Here is a 26,975-nt window from a genome sequence, read left to right as displayed (position 1 = left end):
TGTAGCATAAATTTGATCTTTGGAGTTTTCCAGAAAGTAGCATTAAAATCTTATCCCCTCATGTTTTAGGTATCGTTAGCAATGACCTTTTGTGACCTACTCTCCTTTTGGAGGGTGTCTTCTGGACAGTCTGTCCATGATTTTGTGGGCCATACCTTAACATTTCTGTATCTTAACACGTCTTTAGCTGGAAGTCTTAAGTATAAAAAAGAACAGAAAACCTTGGATTAATGAGGTTTTTTTCCCCCTCAAAGAAACACCAATAAAAACACAGGCATTCAGTCTCAGGAGTTGTGAAAAGAGTAGAGCTACACCGATCCTATACTAGTATCTGTCTCAATATTGAAAAAGATTCTAGATCTGGTATTGTGACCATGTATGATAAGGGCAGATCTATTGTCTAATTCAATGATCTGTGATCTAAGCAACACCATGTTTTACTTTACATTATATTTCCAATTCATAATTTCACTTTCTGAACCTTTTAAAAGGTTTGTTGCAGTTTTTTACTTGTTTGACCAAAGTAGTCAAACTGGTTTTTGTCAGTTTGTTATTTTACATTGGCTGTTATACTCCTAATTGCATTGACTGAACAAATGAACTTGTTTTTTTCCGTTTGACCAAGCTTGTGTATGTGTGCTGTACTAGTGCAGCAAATAAATGTTCAGTACATTTATGTAAAAAAATAAATAAAATCAAAACATGTTGTCATTGCAGAACCGTTTTTCTGTATTGGATCATATCGGCCGACACCAATGCAGATATCAGGGGTTCAGTATCGAGTGAAAAAAGTGGACTGCTGCATCCCTGGACAAAGGCAATCTCCTTTCTTCCTAGAAATTTGCTGCTAAAAGACGTTTTATAAAGACAAAAAGTCATACAGAATATTGGCTTTATTATGAAACCTGGGGCATTTGTTCACAGGAAGCCATCCTACATTTGTACAGACCCATGAAGCAAGTTGTTGTTGCAATCACAAAAACAAAAGGAGACACTGTGTCCAGAGCAGGCTGAGGTCGCCAAAACTGTTTTAATACAAAACTGAAGCATGTTTCGTTCCACGCAGCGTTCAGTGACCGTAGGAATTACGCCGCAGCGTTCTGATGGCTGCGTGACACTCGACACGCTCCAGAAACAAAACATGGAATATTGTTGAAAACGGTATCGTCGTGAAACCCAAACCCTGACGAGAATTCTAAAAGCAACTAAGCCCGACAAAAATATATTAAGTGTATAAACCCCCACCCGACCCCCTTTCCACCCTGCCCTCAGTCAACATTTAATATGGATTTCAGATTTCATTCACTTTGTTTTTGGAGCCGTCATCCAAACAGCTCAGTTAAAATCTGACCCTCAACGTCCTGCAGTCGAGTTTTAAACTGTGTAAAAACGTACTACATGTGTGAACAAGTGGCCTGGTTGGATTTAGTTAAATACACGGGGAGCAGAGACGAACCTCCATGAAAATGTCCACCGAGTTCCCCCTTGGCATGTTCCACTTTCAATCCAATAACAGTGGTAGAGGTTGTCTCATTTTTTATTTATTTATTTTTTTAGAAAGACCAGCTGCAATATGAATCCTTCAAACTTCAAAACATGAGTGGAGTTGGTGAACTTTGACCCTAGGAACAACCCTCCACCTCCTAGATACTGCGTTCCCAATTGAAATCCTACATTCCCCCTGTGGTGACACCGCACACGTGTTCTGAAATCTTGTGTTGTGGTTGCAGAAGCCTCTGCCTCTTGCGCCAGCGAATGCTTCCTGGCAAGTAACCGGCGTTTAGCTAGATTTTAATCAAACCTCGACAAAAAACTGGCAAACCCAAAAAGAGAAGGAAAAGAACTAAAGAATCCGACATCTACAAGCAGACTCTTTTGGCCATTTGTTTCCAAACATACAATTAAAAAGGGAATCAAGCAAGTAACAGAGCAGCAACAACAACAAAAAAAATTCATCAGATCAAATCACATGTTGGCTTTTCTCAAAACGGCCAGTCTTGTCTTTCAGTGTGGAAATAATTGTCTTGATGTTGGAGGGGGGGAAAAAAAAAAATAAGAACAGTGGAGGACACACAGGGATGGATGAGGGAACTACACCACTCGTCGCACTTCGAAAAATCTCTTCAAGTAGTAAATCTGTCCGAGTGTCATGGCCACCAGAACAAGGGCTTCGAAGAAGGACCACAGGACCACTCTGCTGTTTGTGTTGTCGTTAACTAGTAGAAGGAAAAAAATAAACAGGAGACGAGATGTGAGGATAACTTTTACTGCGTTCATCAGATCAAACGGCTCTTGAGTTTGTGTTCTTACCCGCTCTGTGTATCCTCTCGCGGACCTCCATGTACTCCTGCTCGTGCTTCACTGCCGTCATGGCGACGGCGAGCTCGTTGATCATCTCCTCCAGCTTGTTTTGATGAGCTGAAACGAGCAGCGAATGAGCCGTTAAACCCAGAAGGACGACATGCACAGAGGACATGCGTCAGGCTTTTACGCGGTACATGCAAAACCTTTCTTGCATCTGTGACACGATTCCTTTACATCTACAGTCTGTGGAGGAGTATTTGTTTCGCTTATGGATTTCATCTGCCTCACATTTAAATGACTGCTGTCAAACAAAAAAAAAACCCACACTTGGATAACATGAAGAAATACAAAATGGACAGATGAGGCAAAAGTGGAACTTTTTTTTGGGAAAGACCTGCAACTTTTCAGAAAAGAGAACCATACAAACGGTGAAACATGGTAGTGGCAGTATGATGGTCTGGAGCTGCTTTACCGTTTTAAGACATGAAGTGATGAAACCATGATTTTTTTTTCTCTCTAGAAGAAAAATCCTGAAGTAAACAAATGTTCAGATGTTTATGCAGCAGGTTCAACCCAAGCAAAACGGAAGGCTTCTGAGTGTTTCGGTCGTTGTGTGCACTTAAACCAGATCGAGATGCTGTAAAGTAACCTTACACCTTAAACTGACATTTGCATCAGTTAATTTCTGTCTGATGCTCTTTAGTAACCAAGAAAGACGAGCTAAACCTGTTGAAATCCATAAAAGAAGCAAATACTTTTTCATAGCACACCATTTTTCTGATACAGTGCAAACAGTCAAACCGTTAAAAAAAGAAAAACAAACATTAAGGCTGCCTCTGTTGCAAACATGTAATATTAGTTTACAATATAAAAACAAGACTGGTTAGAGAAAACTCCACGGTGCATCCCAAACTTAATGACAGTTTTCACTTATTCTGCCTTTCCCGTTTTTTTCCTACCATCCCAGCTGTCACCACCTATAAAGGAGGGAAATTTACCCAAAGTAAAGTCAAAAAAGAAATTCAAAAGATAAAATCTTTAAAATAGAAATAGCATGACAAAAAACGGGCCGTGTACTCAAGCGTGGCCGGTCTGAGTACCTTCCGTCTCCATGTCCTGGCCTTTCGGCGCTTCTCCGATGTCAATGGTGAACATGACGATCTTGGGTGTCATGGTGGACATCTTGTTGCTGAAGCAGAACTTGTAGGTTCCGTCCATGTGTGCAGCAACGGAGTATTTCCCACTGGACTCTCTGTCCCCTTTGTAAATCTGTTTACCATCAGGCCCTGTTATCTGAAAAGAGAACGATATCTGGGTAAAAAGTATTGAAAGAGTGCAGTTTCACACCTACAAAACTTGCTAAGCCTGGTGGTAGGGGGCACTACTGTGTTCGAGTTAAACAAAAAAGACCAAAAACTCAAATTGTGTAAAATAAAAACACCTGACCTCAGTCTCCCTACTTATCTGCATACTGACCATTCTATGTTGCCATTGTGCTTCCAACCGTTTCACTAACTAGAGACTTGTTAACCCATCTTGATGGTCCATCAGGCTTATGAAACACTGTATGGGGCAGATATATAGTAAATTCTTTTTCGACAATTTTTATTGCCATTGTACATGCATCCATCCATCCATTTTCTTTACACCCTTGTCCCTTAGTGGTGTCGGGAGGGTTGCTGGTGCCCATCTCCAGCTATTGTTCCGGGCGAGAGGCGGGGTCACCCTGGACAGGTCACCAGTCTATCGCAGTTATACATCCACAAAAGCACAATAACACTCTCAAATAAAGGCCCACTCACCTACAATCTCAAAACTGATTTTCAGTAATGTTTAAATTTTGTGGAAGGTTTAAAAGAAAATGACAGGGGGAAAAAAGTGAAGTAGTGAAAATTTTACCCATGTATCCATCGCTGCTACGTCTTAGGCAAAAATGCCATTGTTTGGATTTCTGGTGATCCAAATCTTTAGTGAGGAGAGAGAACTACTTGTGAGCTTTACTCAGCAGCCTGTGGTCTCTCACTCTTGCGATAATACAATGACGGTGTCTATATTTCTTCAATGTCATCTCGATCTGATGAGAGCATCTGCTGCCAATGGACTGTCCAACATTACGTTAACATAAAATGCAAGTTCCCAATAGTTGACATATATTAGCCAACAATTATCATGCTCCAGTCAACATGAATACTGCACTCTGGTATCATGCAGTGAGCAACGCAGGAGTTACCCTTACAGCCATTTAGAATATTTTAATAGCAATTTATTCCAAGTTTTAACATCTTATAAATAGAGACCTATCAGCATAGATGCAACTCTGGTTAATAAATTATGACTAATGGAAATGAGTAAGAAATTGATCACTTTATCAGTGTGAGGAACTCAAATCATGACTCATTATATACAATCATATTGATCCGCTACTCATTTTAAATGAGTAGAGGAGTCCATGAGTTAAATCTCACTTTGAAGCTTCTAAAATACAAGATCACTTTGCAAGAGGGAAACAGTTCACGGTGAACTGAATTGTCTCTAAACACCCTCCAAATTGATTGAACCATTTTATCATCAAACTGTTAATATTTTTATTCAAAAATTCCTCCACAACAAACTCAGCTATTTTTAACCAAATTTATTGTTGTATTAGGGCTGCACAATAAATCAATAATACATATATCGCAATACACAGGTGACATCAGCAATAATACATCTCACAGAAAGATTAATATTCAATTTATAGATTGTTCACGGAACACCAATCCAGAACCGCACAGCATCCTGGGGGATGTAGGCAGAGTAAAGTCTTTAGCCACTCAACCTCTCAGCTGACTCGCTCTTTCATTACCTAGCAACAACCTGTTGAGTAACTTGCGCCGCAGCAGTTTAAGGTTTCCTCACAGTGCCTAACTGCTTAAAAATAAAACTGCGTATAGTGAAAACTTCAGATATTTAAAACAAACAAAAACACACAAAACACTATAGACAAAACACTGATCTCATGATACGATTTTCAGTCACATAGTCCAACCCTAATTTGTATAATATATTTATTCAATGACAAAAACACCAACGTTCCAGTTTCAAATTGCTAGAAGACACTGATAAAATGACATTACTGTCAGTCTGGTTTTTGTACAATCAGAGCTACTTCTATGAAGCACACATTATTGGAAAATAAGACTTAATTTTTCAATCATGCACTGTACAGATTGGTAATCAATATACTTTGTGAATTTTCACCATCATCAAGTCTATCTTGATATGGTTCAGTTTTGATGGACAAAACAATAGAGAAACAGAGAAACTGCCCGCTGACCAGAATCAGATTATTTTCAGTTAAACAGCCCTTGATCAGAAACTGGAGAGTTAAAAAAAAAAAAAAAAACAAACAAAATGAAATCTAATCTGTCTCTGACTGCGCCATTAAAAGTCTCTTAACTATACACTTAAACACAGAATGAAAAAGTCACACAGGAAGTTCCGAGATGAAATTTTTTTGTGAAACTTCATCAAGACACGTTGAGGGGTGAAGTCATTCACGTTGTGAGAGGGAGTTACATTTTTTAGCCGAAAATGGCTAAATGGAGTAAAGGAAGGTTACTCTGTTTTTCCCTTTGACATTAAAATGTCAAAGGAAGTTGGACATGGTGGCCTCTTTTAGGAAATCTCAAAACTTTAGACTTTAAGTAAAGATCTTCACTCCCCAGGGAAAAACACAGAGCCTGCCAGTCCGGTAACGCTGGCTGTGCAAAATGCAAAAACAGGAGTTAAAAATGTCACATTTGTAATATTTTTTTCTCCCTTCAATAAAAGCCACAAATAAAAAACACCAGAAACACAACCCTGTTTTCCAGCAGAGGCAAGATTTCAAAAGTATACTCTAAAATCCATTTATCTTGGAGCTCAGCATAGCTGTGTATCGATTTTGTGGAATCCATTAGTCTGCATGCTTCATTTTTTTGTTTATTTATTTAGCACATGGTTATGTATTTGCTCAAGCAAAAAGAAAACCATCACAATTTAATGAATGTATAAAAGCTAACATTATCAAATTCCTTCTTATGTAAAAGTGAACGGCTGGATAAAGAAAGTACGACTGACCCAGACCAGGAACAAGCAGGTGAACCCAATGGGTGGGTCAGCTGCCAGGTCAGGTTACTAAGCAAAATTTATTATAAAGCGTTTATTTCTGATGAAATACGACATAAATTGTTATTTTTCCAGAGGTGTCGTTCCTTTCATGTGTGATTTTGAAGACCTTTCTGTTTGCTTCTGCGAAATCTGGCAACCCTGACACGATTTTTACCAAATGATTGAGAGGTCGGCATATGGCAGCTGCCAGGGGGTTAAATTATATATATATGTGTTTGGCTATTTGAGTTAGAAGCAGAACTCCAGAACACTTGTGGGAAGCAAAGCTGAACTCTATTTTAAACTTACAATTCAAAATATACTCCTAAATGCTGTCTGATATAGTAGCCTACCCAGATATAATGCTAAAGCTGCATCCAATTTATCAACACTGCATCACCCTTGCAATGTCTTAACCACAATGGCGACTTTGTGATATATACAACGAGATAAATGTTAATTCCTTGCAATTGACTAAAATGCCATAAATAAATCCGGACCATAGGTACTTAGCTTCAGGTGACGTTTCACAGAGAGACAGCTAATCGCTAGCAGCTAACGTTAGCACAGGGCCTGTCGATCCAGTTCAGAATTTGAGTAGAAATAGCTCCAAGTCGTACACAATACACGGGTATGATAGTTGGACGCACTTGAAGAAGCATATTACCTCTACGTCGATGTCCAGGAAGCCTCCCTCGGCCACCTCGAACATGAGGCCCATCTTCGTGCCGGAGTTGACCCGCTCGTAGAAGCACTCTTCAGCATGAGCATCTATGCTAACAAAGTAGCCGGACGCGGTAGCACACAGAACGGCCAGCAAGACAACAAGTTCTGAGACGGTAAACATAATTGAAACGATGTGCTGAAAACACCAACGCTATAAGGAGTGTCTCTCTTTTTCTTTTACAGAACAGACAGGAAAACTGCCGTGTTTCCAGGAGCGGACAGTTGGAACAGGGAAGGCGCTCCACTCTACAGCCGTGTTCCGCTCTCTGACTGCCACGTACGGTTTATTAAACGACAAGCTGCAAGGGCCAATCTTTACGGCAGCGCCTCAGGATGAGACACTTTACGACTTATATGAGAATTAATTTCCAAATCACAATCGAAAGAATTCCGATGAAAGTCTTGAATAAATTCACTGATTTCTAATGGAAGTCATGATTAAAAAGCAAGTTAGTACGCAGAACCTAAATAACACAATGTTCTTAGGGGTTGATTTGATGAACAGTCTTTGTCATATTGTTGTGTTTTGTTATTCAAGTTAACCCTTAAAAGTGAAAATAATAATCATAACTCAAATGACTTTAAAAATTCTGACTTCTATTTAAGTGTTTTTGTTGCCTTTTGCTTCATTTGTCAGGTTAGTTTGATCTTACAAGACAATTATTTTATCACATATGAGCAGGATAATTTGGACTTTTTTCATTAAAGTAATTATCAAATTGGATATCACATGTTGCATTTACTCAGGTTATCTTAGAAATTGACATTTCCTTGATCGTCTGAAATATTTAAGCAGGACCAAAAAATAGGGGTCAGATAATTTTTCACAGCACTTTTAATTTCAGGTGGCTACACAAACAACATACTTGTCACTTTATTATCAAAATGCAATGTATTACCTGTTTCTCAGCTTGTTTTTAGCATTTAATCTCAAGTGCCTTTAAATCTATGACTGTCTTTTTGTGTTTTTACAATGTCATGAGGAACCAAAATTCAGTTTTATACTTCACTAATCTTATTTAAATCAAGAGTGAAAACTCACGTGTTACCTCAGATTAAGATCAACTGAAACATTTTATAGTGTAGTTTTTCTTTTGCTGTGCTTATTTTTGTTTTTCTTCTAATCATGTAAAGCATTTTGAACTGCCTTGTTGCTGAAAACGTGCTATAAATAAACTTCTGAAGAATAGAATAGAATCTTTTTTTATTTTCACATAATCCTCTACCCTCATAATATCATACACTTGGTGAAGTGCCAAAAACGGGAAAGGTTTATTCGGATTTAGTGTAATATCTGGTTTCAACTATCCTTATTGAAATATACTCAAACAAAAATATATAAACAAGCAAAAGCTTGAGTCCAAGATTCAGCGGAAAACTGCTTCTTTAAAACTCCTAAAGACAATTATAGTTTGCTTGGATCTGACACACTCCGGAGTTAACTCTTTTTTTTCTGATGAGCCGTCTCTCTCGCAGCTAAATAACATAAAAAAGGACTTTAGTGGGCATGCGCAACGTAAGGGTTATCGGGGCTTTTCATTTTAGTCACACCGTTTGCCGATTAGGGGGCTCGGGCGGAGACTGTACAAAAGCTAACTTTATATCAAGGTTCTCAGAAAACGGACACTCACGGTAACAAAATCCGAGCAGCCTTTGTGGCGTCGCATGTTTGGTGACGTCCAACAGCCGACTGGCTGTGAAGTCTTCAGGGCCGAGGCCTAGAGACTTTTTGCAGCGGACGCTACTGTCATTTTATGTGGATGTCTAGCCAGTTTTCAGTGCCCGGTCTGATGGGGTGTTGTCCGATGAAGCACTTTATTGACTAGCTGAAGCGGAAACGGTCGCAAACGTTCGTCATCTTGTTGACGCTACCGCTAAGTGCCAGCGAGGAAGTAAGAAACGGAAAAAAAATGACATCTCGGAGGTAAGGGGGGTGTAGGGGGGATTTTGCTGTCTGGAAAACAATGTCTGGTCACAATGTTAGCTGAGCCAGCTAAGTTTAACAGCGCTCAGCTGTTTGGGGTTCGGTTTGTTGGGGGTAATGAAGGTTCTGGAAGAAAAGCGAAGAGAGTGAAACAGTTAGCTTGGTTAGGTTGCCGGGGGCAGCGCTAACGGTCACTTGAAAAGCCCACTCTGAACATGTTCAGTAAACAATACTTTTTACTCTGTTTTCAGCAACTCTTTTCACATTCACACGTTTCCCTATGCATCATTTATCCGTGTAGGGGGGGGGGGGGGACATATATTGGCTATTAAGATGAGCTTTTTATTCAATGTGTATGTAGTGTATAATTATATCAGGTATCACATCACTGAAACTCTGGTATTTATTAAAAATAAACATACAAATAAAATAAAGTCCGAAATTCTTAGGTATTGTACTTACACTGAACATGTTTAATTAATCGTCAGAAATAAAGTTTCAAAACTGAGGAATCCGATCATATCACATTAAAGTAAGATTTTACTTTATTAGCATCAAGCTAATGTTGCTAATGTTTTTTTTTTTTTTTGCAAGCATTTAAAAGGTTTTGGAAGGGATGGTGAGAAATTTTTAAAGAGTTGTAGCTGTCTTCGAAAGTTTATTTTAATCTCTTTCAAATAAGTTAATTTGCATGTAACTATTTTGAAGGTTTACGGCTTGTATTTCTCTTTCTTCAATTCATATTCATAAAAGTTCAAGATACTAAATAAATACCAATGAGTCTATGAGTGGTCACGTTTTTAAGGGTAGCCGTTGCATCTGCATACATAATATGCATCAAAAAGACATTTGCTGAATGAAATGTCTTTGAGTCATTTCAGTGATAGAATAATTAATATGTGTGAAACTTGAATAAGCGTGAAAGGTTGTGGCAGAGGACTAAAAATATGACTTCCTCTAGGTTATGTGTTTAACAGAATAAGTTGGTCCCTGTTGGGTTTGACTGGAGTCGCAGACCTCTGCTCAATGAAGGTCCGCTGGTAGACATGACAGAAACTGAGTCTGTTCTGGGAAAAATACCGAGTCAGCATCACATGCAAAATATCATCTCTGCTCAGCATACGTTTATATTTGGTCTGAATGGATTAACGGAAAATGCTGGTAAATGTTTCTCTGGCTAACATTTCGAAAACCTTGTTGTGTTCAGCAATAATAATAACTTGAAAATTTCTGAATAAATTTAAACGGGGCCTGCCAAAGTGTGCCCAGCGTTCTGATGCTAAAAATTAGCGTCAATACTAAGTTTAGCTAACAATTACAAAATAGAATGTGGAGAGTCACAAGAATGTTAACTAACATGGACTTGCACCATTCAGTATATTCAAATTAATGCATAAGCTAAAATTATCTAAAGTGCTAATGTTGGTGTGAATGCTGTCAGTAGCATGTGGGGCATCACTAGCATGTTGTCTGTCATTGACTTATTCCATTCAGTATAGTAAACATGGCTAATAAGTAAGAAAAATAGGTAAAAGCTTTTATTAGGGAAAATGCTAATGCACTGCCTTGCAAAGCAACATCTCATTGCTTTGCAAGGGAGTGCATTAGTGGGCGGAGTGAAATGCTAATGTTTGTGCTAATGTTAATGCACTGCCTTGCAATACATGGAAGGCACTGCCATGCAATGCCTTCCATGCATTGCATGAGAGGCAGTGACTGACTTCCTTTGAAAGTCAATCACTGTCCTTCCTATGTATTGCTATGGGTAGGCCCCAATAAAGAGACATTCTATTAGGTGTAGAACAATAGATGCCTTCCATGAATTACATGGAAGGCAGTCACTGCCCTTCCTTATGTAATGCTATGGCAGGCCCCAATAATAATAATAATAATAATAATAGCCTAATAAATAAAATCAGTTTCACCCTGAAAAGTAAGAAAAACTAGAAGTTTATATTTTGCAATTAAAGAAAGCTATGCTTAAGTTCTATTTGCACATCTGTTGAAATATGTTTGTAATTTATTTATTAATTTGCATCCATCTCTGCCGGCCTATGATAATGCAGAGCAGCAAAAGCAAATGAGGAGGATTAGCAGCCAGCAACTGGTTGTCATCTAGAACATTTTACTGCGGAATATCATTTCTGACACTATTTTTTAAGTAAGTGGTGTCCTGAAGAAGCCTGTTTTTAAATGATAATGTTTTTGTGTGTGTGTGTGTGTGTGTGTGTGCGCGCGTGTGTGTTTGTGGCGCTATGGAGTCACAGCTATGCAGTTAACTAGAAAACAAAACAATCAATTTCTTAGGATTTTTATTGTTATCTTAATAGTGCTACACAATATTATGAAAAAAAATTCCACCCTAAGTTACTGCCAGAACTATATTGATAGTTCATTTCATGCGTTTGCGTTCTGGAAGATGAGTGTTTTATTTTTATTTTTTTTTTTTAAATGGGTAGTTATGGGAGTGATGCTTTATATTTTTCAAACTTAGTTCCCCATTTAAAATTGAATCCACTTATGGTTTATCCTCATTCCTCCATGTTCTAGGTGGTTTCACCCCAACATCTCAGGCGTGGAGGCGGAGAACCTCCTGCTGACCCGAGGAGTGGACGGGAGCTTTTTAGCCAGACCCAGCAAAAGCAATCCAGGAGACTTCACCCTCTCAGTACGGTAAGCCGCGAGGCTCAGGACACAGTTGGAATTCAGATGGGATATCCAAAGCAATAAATTGCAAATTGGCAAGCTTCTTCTTGGATTTGTCCGGAATGAAAAGGGAACATACTACACATTTTAATCGCAATCTTTGCAGGAAACGCTGTCGGAGCCTTGGAATACACGACTTTACGTCACCTAAAATGTAATTTTCTGAAAACGGTGGCATCAATAAATAGAAACTCGGGATTTGAAAGTATTGGATATGCAATTTAGAAACTTAATATTTTGCAGACAGGTGCTTTACGTAGGGCTGGGCAATAAATTGATTTGTTGTTGTTTTTTTGTTTGTTGTTTTTTTAATGATTTTTTTTTGGACAATCTGTTTTTTTTTTCTTTCACAAATCCGCTTCCTAGGTTTCCATAGGTCAGAGGGATGTCAGCGCTCCCAGTTGACAAGTGTGTTTTAATAAATCTTCTACTTATTAGGTCTTTAAAATTAAGTGAATTCTGTTATAAAATATTAGGGTCAGACTAGGATTTAAAAAAAAAAAAATACGAGAATGAAGTCATAATATTACCAGAATAAAGTTGTAATTTACACAAACTCCAAAACAAAAAAATAACAGATGAGGAATGTTGAGCATTTTGTGAAGTTTTACTTCACAAAATGCTAAGTATATGTTCTGTAAAACATATACTTAGTATATGTTTTACAGAAAATACTAAATATAAATCCTTCGTCTTTTAATATATTAACATAATTATCAGCAGCAGTACTTTGAAACTATCGGGAAAACGACCAAGTCTATTTCGAAGAAATAACCACACAAACTGAGCTGGTCAAATAAATTCCTGATAACTCTATGGAAACTTTTTTTTTTCTCGTTAAAGCAACATTTTTTTTCTTGTAATTTTAAGACGTTTTTCTTGCAATATTGCGTCTTTATCTTGCTAATATCCAGACTATATTCTAGTAGAAAAGCAAAAATCCTTGCAGTTTGGCCTTAATGCTCTGATGTACAGCTCACAGGAGGGATTAGGGCTGAAACGATTCCTCGAATGATTCGAGTACCTCGATTACTAAAATTCCTCGAGGAAAATTTACCTGCCTCGAAGCTTCGTTAATTTATGTTTTATTAGTTAGCGCACCGTGTTCCGGCCGGGACTTCATTTGCGTTGCGCGGAGCTCTCACTTCCGCCTCTGAGTTGTTGACAAAAGCTAATATAAGTCTCAGCGGCATAAAGTCCAATCTTCAAGATTGGCCCGTGGGGATTTTATTGATTGATGATAATGCCCGACTTTTTATCGTTTTTGGGGAACCAATAAGCGTCCTTAAAATGACTGGGGGATGCCTGGAGTACGGAAGCATTTCTCCTCCGGGGCTGCTGGTTGAAAGCGAACGGCGGGAAGAGCGCTGAGGTGAGCGGATAGACTGAACAGGGCGGGCGACTGAGTAGCTGATGCTTACCGTGTAAATGTAGCTTTACCGACGAACCGCACAATAAATTTCATATCCCGGTCTGAAGAAACGGGTGGCGGAGCGCATCGTACATGACTGGTAGATGAGTTTCTGAGTGTGACCAGTGAAGGTGTCGTAAATATCCCGTATTGCTTCCCCCCGTGTTCGTCCCCCGGTCTAACGGTTCGTCAGTCCGCTGGTCTATTTCTTCCCCTCCACCCCATGTTCGTTCATTCGCCCTCTCCTCCCACTCCAGGCGGCATTTCCCGTATTTTCAAACCCAAAGCGTGACAGGTTAGGTGGCAAGGTGAGTTTAATTAATCTATTAAACTCACTGAAGATGAATACATAAACTAAAAGCTGGATTGTACACATTTTTTATAAGCATATTTGTGAGCCTGCCTCTTTGTTATTAAATTCAATATAATTTCAGATTTTTCTATAACTTTTCTTCTGGTTAACTTAGAAAGTGAGCTATTATTGTTACAGGTTAGTTTTCTAAACTACAAAAAAGCAACTGTTAGGGATGCTCAAATATGAAAAATTGAACTGATATTGATATCTGATAGTAACACCGGTATTATGCCAGATTTACCAATATTTCATTTTATAATTTTTTTTATCCGATTACTCGATTAATCGTAAGAATAATCGATAGATTACTCGATTACTAAAATATTCGTTTACAACAGCCCTAGGAGGGATGATTAATAAATGGCAGAAAATATTTTCTTTCATTTGTAAAAAAAAAAATAGAAAAAAGAGAGTAATATTGAATCTGGTATGAAATAATTGGATATTTTATTTTTAAGTAATGTCACCCAATACTAGCTTTACCAGAGATCCCCCACTTTGCATCTGCTTCTCTAAACTAACCTAACAGAGAGGCGGTTAGCTGCTAGCCGGGCAGCATGCAGCAGATGGTCCACCAGGAGCTCGTAAAGAGCAATCCAGGCCTAAAAGGAGAGCAAATATTAGACTTTCATTTATAAGCCAGACACAAACATGACTTGGAATGAAAGCTCAGTGTTTTCTGGAAATGTGGATTTAAAGCATGTTAGTGTGCCTCTCCCTAGAGAACTAAATTGACAGTAGAATCATTCTAGGATATTTATATTAAACTGAGTGAATGATTGCCAGGAAAAAAAGCACCATTCTTTTTTTTTTTTTTTTTTTTTTCTAATATGAAACGTGGTTTTATCTCTGGTCTGTCAGGACGTTCATTTTTCAGATGAAGTATCATTAAGTCAGTGCAGCTGACAAGAGACGATGTTATTTTAGTCGCAGGCTTGTATTTCAGCTGTACGCTCTCTCATCTTTCTCTGTATTTACTTCCTGTGGAGACAAAACAAGTCCCGCTCGCCTCGTGGACACGGGGCGTTCTCACAGGGGAGAACCAGTCGCTGCTGGTTCAGACCAGCAAGTCTCGTCTCTTAACTCCCACAGCCACCAGTAAGCTGGCGACAGTTACATGTTGGTGAGCCTCTGACCTGCCACAAGTTCTCTTTTTCTATTTTCTCAGAGAGCGGTGGTCGCCTGCAATGACTAAGTTTATTTAATCTGTTGGGTTGAATCAGGAAGAAGAGATATGCTTTTTTTTCTTTCTTTTTTTTTGTTGGTTACAAAACGCTCACCATTCATCTGACAGCTTCTTTAACTGCACTTTCAATATGTGCAGTTGGTATAAGGGGCTCCTGGATTAAATAATAAAACATTAGTTTATAGTTGGGGTGCACCAATTGCAGTTTTCTGGCCCATTACTGATATTTAAAAATCCTAAACTGCCGATTCCGTTTTTTTTTTTTTTTAAGTGGAGCTAACTGTATCGACTCCAGCCCTCTTTAATCCGCAGAACTCTTGTTCTGTCGCCTATAAAGTCGAGTTCAACCAAAACAAAGTCTAACGCCAGCAGGAGAATTGGCTCATTTTCTTCTACCAAAGAGAAAAGGCAAATCCTTCAACCACTAAAATCTGACGCCACTCCATTTTTGTTTACATTTTGTGAAGAAGGAAGTTGAGCTCAATGTCTTCTTCAGAGGTTTTTGTGTAGTTTCCTTCAGTGGTTCTTGGTACAGCACCCCCATAGGCTAGGAGATGAACATTTACATTTTTTTTAAAGGTTTTGGTTGGTTTGTTACAGTTCAGTGTGAAAAAGAACCACAGCATCTGAAGTTGTGACACGTCACAGTTTTGGTCTCCAACTGAACCGCTATCAGCTGTGAAAACACCCAAAGTGAAGGAAATTAAGGTCAATTTATTGATGCATCCCTAATTTTTCTCCACAGACGCACTCAAAGCTTGTTTCTCTTGTTTTAAAAAATATAACCCAGTTTTTTTTTTATCTTATCTTGTTTACTGTACATCTACAAGACTGAAAACATGAGGCAAATTTACTTCTAAAGAATTAGTATTTTTATTTTTTTTGTTTCAAGCATTTTTACCACATAGTTGTTGACTTTAGTCTTTTTTGAATAAAATTTGCTCTCAGAGCTAACAGTTTGGCTGTAAACTCTGCTCTTTGTTTTGATTTGATTGCATTCACATTTCCTGAACATTTTTTTGTCCCTCTGTTTAGGCGAAATGGAGCCGTCACCCACATTAAGATCCAAAACACAGGAGACTACTACGACCTGTACGGCGGGGAGAAGTTTGCCACGCTAGCTGAGCTGGTGCAGTATTACATGGAGCATCATGGGCAACTGAAGGAGAAAAACGGAGACGTTATCGAGCTCAAGTATCCGCTCAACTGTGCTGACCCCACATCAGAGAGGTGAGCGAAGGATGCTGTCAGACATCCAGATCATTGAGGTCCGATGATGATGCGGTAATGTCACGAGACTATATCTTTTCAGGTGTACACATAAAGGTGTTTTGTTACATCATGTCCAAATTCTTACAGTTTCCAGATTAAATTAAGTGATGGGATTTTAGTTTGGAGATAAATACTGTTACATTTTTCTTATAAAGTCAGAAACCAGTGGTATTTGGGTTTGGTTTAAACTTATATTGTTAGCAATCCAAGTTTATAACATATTTCTCTTCATTTAATGCATGTAAACACAAAAGATTCATGATATTTTCCAGAACTATACGTACCACTAGTTTAATGAGATAGAAGCAACTTTATCTACATGGTATAAACATGGCGGCCATATTGGATACAAAAGTCAGGTTTCCTTGGCGAGTTCCAACTTTCCCAGTCAAAATTTTCAACTTGTAACATCAGACAAAAAATGATCCTAATGCTGCTGTTACAACTGTTACCCATACTGTGATGTATTGAAACTCAATGAATACACTGGTCTGAATCAGGGGAAGCGACGTGGGTTTTGTAGAAAATTAAGTCCCATTACATCTTTGATATTACTGTATATTTATTTCAATGTATTTGTGGTTTAAACAATATGTGTGTATTGGGATCAAGGTTGTGGCATTCAATATATTCCACAGAACATTTATTTATTTATTTATTTATTTTTCCACTGTGCTTACTTTCTTGAAATGACCACCTGTGAATAAAGTTTCACTGCAGTAGCTGTCAAGGGTAGAGTTACTTATTGGCAGAATAATCAGAATGTAGGTCATGGCATCAGTTTCACTTTCAGGTTTAGATAACTGGGATCTTGAGGTGAGGTAATGGTGTGGTGGGCTTGGCGTGTGAGAGCCACAGTGCTGAAGGAGGAGAAGTTTTTGACATGTCAAAAACACCCATGGCTGCCTGGCTTTGCTAGCATCATGGAACAAAAGCAACATGTCATCTTATGCCATGGAAATCCAAGGAAGACACACAACAGATTACAGGCTTATGATATTTAAATTCGGCTTCACTTAATGCATGCCACCTCAAAGGAAATCTACAGAAATATTTCAGTCCAGTTTTATTTTCAGTTATTTTGAAAGTGTATTGTCAAAGAAATTTTAATTCTTATATAAATATAGCATTTTTATAACAGCTGAACTTAACTTAGTTACTTGATTGTGCTATAAAATGGCATTAAAAGCTCGGTTTGAGTGTAAGGATATATACTTGAGGATGTGATGTAGTTTTGTTATTTTAACAAAGGTTTTACCTCGATACTTTGATCCTTTTGGATTGCAACATGTTTTAGTTTGTGTGCTACTCTCTTGATTTATTACAAGGTTTATTTTTTTTTTCTTCCTCTTCTTCACCCAGATGGTTTCACGGACATCTGTCAGGCCGCGACGCGGAGAAGCTGCTGACGGAGAAAGGCAAGAACGGCAGCTTCCTGGTGAGGGAGAGCCAGAGCCACCCCGGGGACTTTGTTCTGTCGGTCCGCACCGGAGACGACAAAACGGACACCAACGACGGCAAACCCAAGGTCACTCACGTCATGATCCGCTGCCAGGTGAGAGAGGTCAATTCTTTTATGTCCAGCTTCCGGTATGACGTTACGATACGTTCAAGTCGTATATCTAAAAAGGTCACATTTACCAGCACAAACTTAACACGTGCGTTCTTTCTCAGGGTGACCTGAAGTACGACGTGGGGGGAGGAGAGAAGTTCGACTCCCTCACAGACCTTGTAGAGCACTACAAGAAAAACCCCATGGTGGAAACTCTTGGCACCGTCCTCCAGCTGAAGCAGGTCTGCTCTGTTTTCAGTTCAGTAGGACAATTTCTGCTCAGTAGAAAGCTAACCTGTCCTTCCCTCTGCAGCCGCTGAACACTACCCGCATTAACGCAGCCGAGATCGAAAGTCGAGTTCGGGAGCTGAGCAAGCTGGCAGAGGCCACGGACAAGGTCAAGCAAGGCTTCTGGGAAGAATTTGAGGTAAAAAAAAATCTTACTGTTTACAGAACAAATACATTTCATCTTTTTCTACTCTGATATTAAACGTATGTTTATAGATGTGCATAATGAGAGTCATGGGGAGTTATTTTCCAATGCAACAGACAATAACCAAATCTTCCTAGCAAATATTTGATAATAAAGTACAAAAGTTTTAGTATTTTGTTGGCACTAAACCTGTCGCAGTCGGCATGATAAATCAAAATGAGCTCAATTCAATTTCCATTCTGATGATTTAATATTTTATCGATATAATACCTGGAAATGGTCTCAAAACCATCATATTATTATTTATCGCAATGATCTAATCAATAATCCTGGTGTTTATTTAACAGAAGTGAAAAAAGTAATTTTAATTGTATTTTTTTAAAACTCATTCAAATTTTCTGTGAACCTTAAACATCTTTTTTATGCAAAAAGACTAACATAAAGTCTTCTACCCACACGGCTGGAGCAATACGAAAGTAGTGTAAGATTTTCATAAAAATCTGATGTTGGTGCACACTTCAGTGTTCACCATCCACAACAGATACTTACTCAAATCCATGCTAGGTTTGGGGAAATTTGTGCCTTTTTTTCTGCAGAATTCATCTTTCTTTTTCTAGACCCAAACCAAATGATATGAAATGTTGTTTTAGTCAACAGTAATTGATGGACAAATAAATAAATAAAAACAAACAAGCACTGCAAGTAGTTTTGAAAGGCCTCCAAACCCTCATCAGTTCATCTCAGGGCCTGTTAAAAAAACAAACAAAAAACCCCACAGTGACACCATTTTGTCTCTTCTTTTCTCTCGTTCAGACTCTGCAGCAACAGGAGTGCAAGCTGCTCTACAGCCGCAAAGAGGGTCAGCGACCAGAAAACAAAAACAAGAACAGATACAAGAACATTTTGCCTTGTGAGTATTGCACACGGCTCTTTAGATATAAAACAACTTGAGTCGGCTTTTGTACTAAGTGTCTTGTTTTTTCTGTTTGACAGTCGACCACTCGCGCGTCGTGCTGAACGATGGCGACCCGAGCGAGGCCGGCTCCGACTACATCAACGCCAACATCATCATGGTAGACTTTCCTGTCCCCATCACCTCCTTCAGGGCCCAAACAAATACAGATATAATTTGTTTGTAACACCAGAAGTTATTTAGTATATTGTTGGAAAGCTTAGTAACTCACATAGACAAGCCTTTATTGCTGTGAATTATAATGACTTTCTCAGTTCAGCTAAAAAAAAAAAACACCCATGAAGTTTAAAGGGACAGTATTATGTAAAATTGACTTTTTTGAGCTTTACATCATGTTATAATGTCCCCCCCCCACATCAAAAACATACATGAGGTGTTGCCTTGCTTCTTTCATGAATGTTTGAGAAATCCTTTAGTCTCCCCTGGCAACCATTCAAAAAACTCTTGGGAGAACCGAAGGCGCATCGCCTCCTCAGAGCTTCCGCCTCACAGAGCAGACCATGTTGTGATCACTTCCTGAAGGCGGAGTTTCAGAAAGAGCAGGAGTTTTTAAAGAGACAGAGGCCCAATTTCAAGACGTTTCATTACAAATAACAGCTGATGTTAACATAGTTACTTGATGGTGCTATAAAATGGAACTATGTGCATGGGAAATGCATAATGCTGCCGCTTAATGCTTAGAATATTACATCAAAAACATTTTTATTCCAGAGAATCAGTTTCTTTCCTTGCCAGTTGATTTGTGTTTCTTGGCCTGAATGTGTGCTTTGCAGCCTGAGGCAGACTCCAAGTGCAACAATGCCAAGCCGAAGAAGAGCTACATTGCCACTCAGGGTTGTTTGCAGAACACCATCAGTGACTTCTGGAGGATGGTGTTTCAGGAGAACTCTCGGGTCATCGTGATGACCACCAAAGAGGTGGAACGAGGGAAGGTAAGGATTCCTGGAGTTAGATTTGTTTGTTGTGTTAGCCGGTTGTTTTTCATCTGTCTTTTAGCAGCGGCCCTTTAAATCCAACTGGACAGATTAGAATCAGACTTTAAAATGATGGAATTATCTCCACAGAGCAAGTGTGTAAAGTACTGGCCCGAGATGTCGGCTCTGAAGGAGTATGGCGCAATGCGTGTCCGCAATGTCAAGGAGACGAAAGCTCACGACTTCATCCTCAGAGAACTGAAGCTGTCCGAAGTTGGTCAGGTGAGTTGCCCATCTACCCGTCAAGAAGGTTTGTCGGAGCAGCACCATGAGGATTTGGGAATTTAAAAGTTTCAGACAATGGATGCATCACATTTCTGATTGGAAAACGTTATACTTGCAATCCCAAACTGGCTTCAGGGTAACACAGAACGCACAGTGTGGCAGTACCACTTCAGAACCTGGCCGGACCACGGCGTCCCCGCTGACCCGGGCGGCGTGCTGGACTTCTTGGAGGAAGTCAACCTGAAACAGGAGAGCATTTTGGATGCTGGGCCCATAACAGTACACTGCAGGTACTCACAGATCTACACTAAAAAAAAAAAAAAATCTCACTTAAAGCTGCAGTATGTAACATTTATAAAAGTATTTTTACATATTTCTTGAAACTGTCAACCTTCTCCCAGTGCTCTTAGAAATAACCAATCAGAGCCAGGAGGCAGGTCTTAGCACTAGCATAGCCTGCTATGAATGCTGGGCTAGTTAGCATAGCCACCAATGATGGTGGATAAACGTTTTTTATTTATCAGTGAGTTGTTTCTGGCCATTAACATATTGAGCAACAAGTAGATGAGAATGATTTACAGCGCTAAGACCCGCCTCCTGGCTCTGATTGGTTGTTTTTGCGTTGCATTTCTTCAGACAGCATTATAGAGGAGGTGGATGAGATTGGTCTTTTCACAGATTATCTGCATCATTGTCGCATAGTTTTGTAAAACTTACATACTGCAGCTTTCATACAGAAGCAACTTTAACTCAGACTTTGGTTTTCCCACCCATCCATTAGTGCAGGGATCGGACGGACAGGGACGTTTATAGTGATCGACATCCTGATCGATGTGATCAGAGAAAAAGGTGAGAACTTCTTTTATAAGGATACAAAAATGATTAAAAAGTGTTACCATTTAATTATATTATTTTGTGTAATGTTTATAAAGCAGTTAATTCTGACAAAAGGAGAAAAATGACATGTTCTAGTATTTTAAGTCAAGTTTATTTGTATAGGACATTTCAGCAACAAGCCAGTTCAAAGTGCTTTACATTATGAAAACATGGTAAAGTCACCAACTGTGAAACAAGCAGTAAACATGACATTTTGTCAAATGTCATCATCAAAATCATTAAGCCAATACACAAAATATGTTGATCAATTTTCTATTTATTACTAATCAAAGGCATCTCTAAACAAATAGCCTTAGTTTAAAGGATCTCAGTGTCTTGCAGTTTTGTGAACGTTTGTTCCAGATTTGTGGAGCATATAGAAGCTGAATGCTGCTTTAAATCAAATAAACACAGTAGTGAACAAAATGTTGAACCCTCCCCCCACTGAGTCTTGCGACAAACTAAGGCTGAATCCAGTGGAGCTCGTTGCCACTTTTTTTTTTTTTTAGCTCTAACCCAACATTTTGAGGTAGATCCCCCCTCTAGTGTTTTGCAGCAGGGTGCAGGCGAAGCGGCACGTCTTTTCAGCCCACAGAATTTTCTGTGGTTTACTTTGAAATTAAAGGGTAAGGACTGTGCTTTTAAACTCACAAACGCAGCATACGCTTAATGGCCCAATAAACACTGTAATCTGTAGCTCAAAGTGTGAAGTGTAGTTCCTGCAACGCGAGGTAAAGTCTAGGCAGAGCCGCTTAGAGCAGGCCTCATGAAGCAGACTGGGAGGAACAAACTTCATGTATTGGTAATTAATAAAATGAACTTACAGTGTTTTTGTAAATATATCAGATTTAGCAAATTGACAATTTCCATCCATAAAACAAACAAAAAAAAATACAAACATTCATACATTAATAAATACAGTAAAAGAACCCAAAAACAAAGTATAGTTGGGAAAACATATTTCAAGAGGCTTGTATTAAAAAAAAAAAAAAAAAAAAAAAAGAAGTTGTCTGGTTCATTTCATCATAGAAAGATCCAAAACCTGTAAACCTGATTTATACGAGACGCCGTCGTCTGAAAGTGTCTCCGTCCCACGGCAGGGGTGGACTGTGACATCGACGTGCCGAAGACCATCCAGATGGTTCGCTCCCAGCGCTCGGGGATGGTGCAGACGGAGGCGCAGTACCGGTTCATCTACATGGCCGTGCAGCACTACATAGAAACACTGCAGAGGCGCATCGAGGAGGAGCTGGTGTGGAGCAGGTCGCATCACGGCTTCGCCTCCAACCGCACGGCTGTTTGCTGTAACGATCTGTGTGCTCTCTTCCCCGTCCACAGAAAAGCAAGATCAAAGGACGCGAGTACACCAACATCAAGTACTCGTTGTCTGACCTGTCCGGCGGAGAGCAGAGCCCCTTACCGCTCTGCTCGCCCAGTCCGACTCCCGTCTGCACAGAGTGAGTAATCGTGGGAGAAGGCGGAGCGAATTTCCGATATTTCTAACGCTGATGTTGTTTCTGACTGAACGGTGTTGGTGTGGTTAGGATGAGGGACGACAGCTCCAGAGTTTATGAGAACGTGGGGCTGATGCAACAGCAGAAGACCTTCAGATGAGACTCGCCTTTAATTCCAGGACTCTATCAGTACCAGGTAACTTACTGCATATATCAAATCCCTGCATTATGCAGTTCTATTCAACCCCTTGGATCTTATGCCGTTTTTATTGCCTTCATAAATCAATCATAATCAACAGACGTTAGCTTTTTTTTTTTTTTTTTTGCAAAAAAAAAGACAAAAATATCTCTTCAGTGTCAAAGTGAAAACTAATTTCTACAACATAATGACAATTAAATTATATGCAAGCTCTTAATTCAAGAGAGGTCAGTTCACTTCAAAAATTATATTTATTAATTCAGGGTGTCCACATATTCCTAAAGTTTATCTACATCTAAATCCAAAGTGTATCTACAATTAAAGCCTTAAGACGTCCTAAATTCATTTTAAAAGGTTGGCTTTAATACGATAATCACAAGTTTAACATTTTGTCTTGACAGGACTGTATATATTACACGCATATTTATATTTGATGCTTTTTTCGTGTCAAGTAAAAGCTTGAGTTGAATCTACGTATCTGTTTCAATGTCCTAAATCGACTCTTGTGCATCAGATTTGCGGGCGTACCAGAAATGTGCGAATACGAAGGTTCCTGCCGAAAGTTTTTGCATTTAAAAAAAAAAAAATAATCCGAACCATGCGACTGTACATGCGTTTAAAATTTCTGTAATTAATTCATTGAAATGAACGGGTTAAATTCCCTGCTTTAGTTTTTGCAAATTGAGTTCTCAACAAAAGTTAAAACATTTAGTTGGTTAATGCAAAAATGAAGCTATTCATTAAAGTTCAAAGAAAAGAAAAGAAAATCCATCCTGCAAATTCAACAAAATCCAGTGGGTCCAACTAAGAAACAGCAGACATATCTGAAGAAGCTAGATCAACAGATGACATCTCCAAGAAGTGATCTTATTATAATATTCTATCTTGTATTCAAACCAGTTTTTAAGAAAACTCCCCCCTCACTCCCTATCTCCCCCAATTATGTTTCTCCTTCCAGGATCCTGATATCTGACAGTTTTTCGCCAGCTACACCTTGACGCCTGAGACTTGACCATGTGGAACAATAGGAGGTGGGGTTGGGTGGGTGGAGGGATGGGTGGGGGGCTATTGGACATACAACAACCAAACTAAAACCTGAGGGAGAACCAGATGGCGGGCTCATAATCTTGTCGCGCTTTCTACTCGACCATTTTCCCTCAAGTTGAACTCTAAACCACTGTGATCATCAGAGGAGCCTTTGAGAAGCCAAACGCGTCACCTGCTTAAAGCCCAGCTCCAGTTCAGTCCTTGGGTGTCAACAGGGGGGATACACAGTTAACCTTCGCTCATCTTCTGTATATTTTATGTTTTTTTTTCTTTATTAACCAAAGTTAAGGTAGAGTATTTAGAAAAAGATGTGAGGAGTTTCTTGGAAAAGGCCTGTGCCAAACCCACAAGTGATTTCTTATTTTCATTGGTTGTTTTTATTTTAGCTCCATTATGTGAACCGGTTAGCCTTCGACACAGGAGAAAAGACGATGGTTTCTGCATTGTAGGGCAAAATTACCATCCATTAATGTTTGTAATTAATGAAATGATTGAATATTAATTTAGATTTATAACCCAGTGACTTCTAAAATGAGGGTTTAGGTTGTTTTTTTTTTTGTTTTTTTTTCAGGTGTTGAACCACCTGAAATGCACTCAAACTGAACTTGTTTAGAGTGTAAATGATCTTTTTTTTCTGTCTTCTAGTTTACATAGACTTAATATTCTTTCAGTGGAATTCAGTCTGTTTATTAACCATTCCTTAGCTGAAGCCGGATATCCTTAATGCTGCGCTTTTTGTTGAGCAGCAGAGCAGTTTCAGTCTTGAATTAGCTTTTTATAAATGGTCTCATTCTATGTTTTAGGGGAGGAGTCACCACGGCGGCCTGTATTTCTGCCACACACAGTATGTTGACATACTGAGATTTCAGGGGAATCTGTTGTCTGTTTCACCTGCTGGCATCGTCACAGGTCCATGGCTGCCACAGTGTTTTTTTTTTCTTATTTTTTAATTCCTCTTTTTTTTTTTTTTAAGTGCATTTCTTTATTTTTATTTTTCCACTATTGAAGACAAATGCCTGTTGTGTACCATTGCCTTTTTACGAACACCACATGTACTTAAGTTTGAGAGTCACCGTTTAACGAAACAATCGCACATCTCTCAGCTTCTAGAGCGTAACATTGGTCATTGACTTGGTTTATGCGTGCACACACACACACACACACACACACATACATACACACACATCTATACAGCTTTTTAGGAAAGTCATTTCAACTGGTGTTTAAAGAAAATGTTTGACATTTTGTGAAAAGAACTGATTTACTTTATCAAGGCTTGCGTTCATTTAGACAATTGCATTTTTTTTCTTTTACATTGTTGTCAAAATTTACTCAAACTGCTGAATCCAGAATTTAGTCGTGTTTTATAGAATTTTGTGGATTTTCTAACCAACATATATTGACACATAAAGAAGAAAAATGTTGCTTCTCGTTAATTCCGGTGTTCCACAGGGCAGTGTCCTGAGCCCACTGCTCAGCTTGTTAGTACATGTATCCAGAAACAGGCAGAAATGCTGATAGAACTTCCTAAGAGGGTCAGCGGTTTATGATATCCCAGCATTCTCTCTTAGGTCCTCTAGCCTGGGTGGAAACCGTGGCGCCATCTTAATTTTTAAACAGGAAATGGCTCCTCAGCAGCAACCCTAACATCACTGTAGGCACATTTGGGGTGGTATTGAACTAAAATGCATCTAAAAGACATGTAAGCTTTGTAATACTTCTGCACCAACGATTTCAAATCGTATCTTATCAATTAATATATATTTTATCAGGTAGCTGTACTAAAATGTAGCTGACGGCTACAAACCGACTGAATGAGATATGTATCTAGGGGCTGCGGGTTCGAACGGGGCTAAAACAAGAAGCAGTTTCAAGAGGAAGTTAAGTGCTGGACTTATTTTCGGGCTAGTTTCATACGTTAGGTTGACGAGACTAATCAGTATCTCTTTTTCTTTTTTTTATTTTTATTTTAAACATACATTTTCTTTTAAGAATCATAAAATTGGAGGGATTTTTTTAAATTTTATTTTACTTTTTCTAAATGTCAAACTCCACAATCAGCTGCACTTGCGCAGAGCAGTCCTAACTCTCACTCAGACATGTAACTTAAGCGTTGCTCCACTTGCTTTTGGCTGTTTAGGGGCGTGGGGAACGAAGAGGAAGTCGCTGTGCTCTTTGCCTTTGGAGACACTTTTTTCACAACCACTGAATCAGGGCCGACCAGCTTCTCTTTTACTGTAGGAATCATGAAGTTCTCCCAGCGCGGATCTCTCCTGCTTCAAAGTGTTCTTTGATTATTCTGATCGAAGTCCATCCTCTGGTAGAGACGCTCTGTGGTGTGGTGTACTGTATGCAGTTTTCTCGTTGAGAGGATGACTTTGTTCTCGTCTGGTCTCTTCTAGAGCACTTGCTTTCTTTCTTTAGTTTTTTTTTTATTTGTTTTTCCGTGGTGTGCTCGTGTTCTCAGATGCTTTTTTCTCTTTTTTTTCCCCCCCTTTTTCTTCCCAGATGATTGCTCTTCTCTATGAATCATGAAAGCAATTTTAATGCATAGAGGTGCCTTCTATGCATAACGTATATGTGTATAATAAAATGGCTGCTCTTCTAGCTCCGGCGCCATCTTAAGAACGAGTAACAACTAAATGTGAATTCCTTCATCATGAACATCCTGAACAAAAAAAGGAAGAAAAAAAACAAAAACAAAAGCAGGATCCCGAACCAAACAAACTATATTTTTTTGACATGTATATTGTACATGAACACCAAGTAGAAGAGAATGTACTTGCTAAAACATATCTACTTGCCAATAAAATATACTGTATGTATATTCCTCGCAGCTCTTGTCCCTGAGACATGGGGAGGAGCCTCTCACAGAGCTTAAGAGGTGTATTGTATGACTTTGAATACAGTTAACCATGTTAACTTCCTCTAAACAATAAATGGCTAGCTCATGCCTTGTTAATGCAACGTCTTGCGTCTTGTGTGTTACTTGCGGCTCAGATTTGCTTTTGTAAACTTTCATTTTGGAAATTTGTTAGCTCGGATGCTGTTTCAGAAACAAGAGTGAGGTGTTTCAAATATGAACTTTAACATCAGTTGGAGGGGAGAAAAAGGTGGCTGCGTAGCTGTTAGAATGTTGAAAATGTAACTTTAGTGACAACCTTGGATTTTAATGGCGTACTGTGGCCACTGTGGTTTGGACTTTCTAAGCATCTAACATGTTGCTA

The 26,975-nt window shown here is 39.0% G+C and overlaps 2 protein-coding genes across 3 annotated transcripts; one reads left to right on the top strand and one right to left on the bottom strand.

Annotated features, from left to right (window-relative positions):
- Window positions 1-878: 878 nt before the first annotated feature.
- Window positions 879-7,466, bottom strand: tmed2 (transmembrane p24 trafficking protein 2). Its single transcript, XM_014975172.2, has 4 exons — window positions 7,103-7,466; window positions 3,405-3,597; window positions 2,311-2,418; window positions 879-2,216 (listed from the first exon to the last, which is right to left on the bottom strand). The coding sequence occupies exons 1-4, from the start codon at window positions 7,280-7,282 to the stop codon at window positions 2,092-2,094; spliced, it is 606 nt and encodes a 201-aa protein (XP_014830658.1). The 5' UTR covers window positions 7,283-7,466; the 3' UTR covers window positions 879-2,091.
- Window positions 7,467-8,733: 1,267 nt separating this feature from the next.
- ptpn11a (protein tyrosine phosphatase non-receptor type 11a) lies at window positions 8,734-26,715 on the top strand. Of its 2 annotated transcripts, XM_014975167.2 has the most exons (16): window positions 8,735-9,085; window positions 11,636-11,758; window positions 15,779-15,973; window positions 17,378-17,570; window positions 17,690-17,809; window positions 17,881-17,994; window positions 18,814-18,910; window positions 18,994-19,073; window positions 19,747-19,905; window positions 20,038-20,169; window positions 20,308-20,462; window positions 20,954-21,021; window positions 22,149-22,300; window positions 22,387-22,505; window positions 22,593-22,698; window positions 23,660-26,715. In XM_014975167.2, the coding sequence occupies exons 1-15, from the start codon at window positions 9,072-9,074 to the stop codon at window positions 22,660-22,662; spliced, it is 1,791 nt and encodes a 596-aa protein (XP_014830653.1). In that variant the 5' UTR covers window positions 8,735-9,071; the 3' UTR covers window positions 22,663-22,698; window positions 23,660-26,715. The 2 variants fall into 2 exon arrangements, 1 of the variants encoding a protein (XP_014830653.1); XR_015764817.1 differs by having other exon boundaries at window positions 8,734-9,085; window positions 22,149-22,505.
- Window positions 26,716-26,975: the final 260 nt, after the last annotated feature.

Source organism: Poecilia mexicana, unplaced genomic scaffold (assembly GCF_051168715.1).
Source record: "Poecilia mexicana isolate PSO_F unplaced genomic scaffold, ASM5116871v1 scaffold_12, whole genome shotgun sequence".
Taxonomy (NCBI): Eukaryota; Metazoa; Chordata; class Actinopteri; order Cyprinodontiformes; family Poeciliidae; genus Poecilia; species Poecilia mexicana.
This window is presented reverse-complemented; position numbering and strand designations above follow the sequence as displayed.

Coding starts and splice junctions, on each gene's coding strand:
- ptpn11a (XM_014975167.2), top strand. Junction 18,911..18,993: donor ATACAAGAACATTTTGCCTT/GTGAGTATTGCA, acceptor TCTGTTTGACAG/TCGACCACTCGCGCGTCGTG. Junction 19,906..20,037: donor AAGAGGTGGAACGAGGGAAG/GTAAGGATTCCT, acceptor TTATCTCCACAG/AGCAAGTGTGTAAAGTACTG.
- tmed2 (XM_014975172.2), bottom strand. CDS start 7,282: ATGTTTACCGTCTCAGAACTTGTTGTCTTGCTGGCCGTTCTGTGTGCT. Junction 3,598..7,102: donor TCCTGGACATCGACGTAGAG/GTAATATGCTTC, acceptor TTCTCTTTTCAG/ATAACAGGGCCTGATGGTAA. Junction 2,419..3,404: donor CCAGGACATGGAGACGGAAG/GTACTCAGACCG, acceptor TGCTCGTTTCAG/CTCATCAAAACAAGCTGGAG.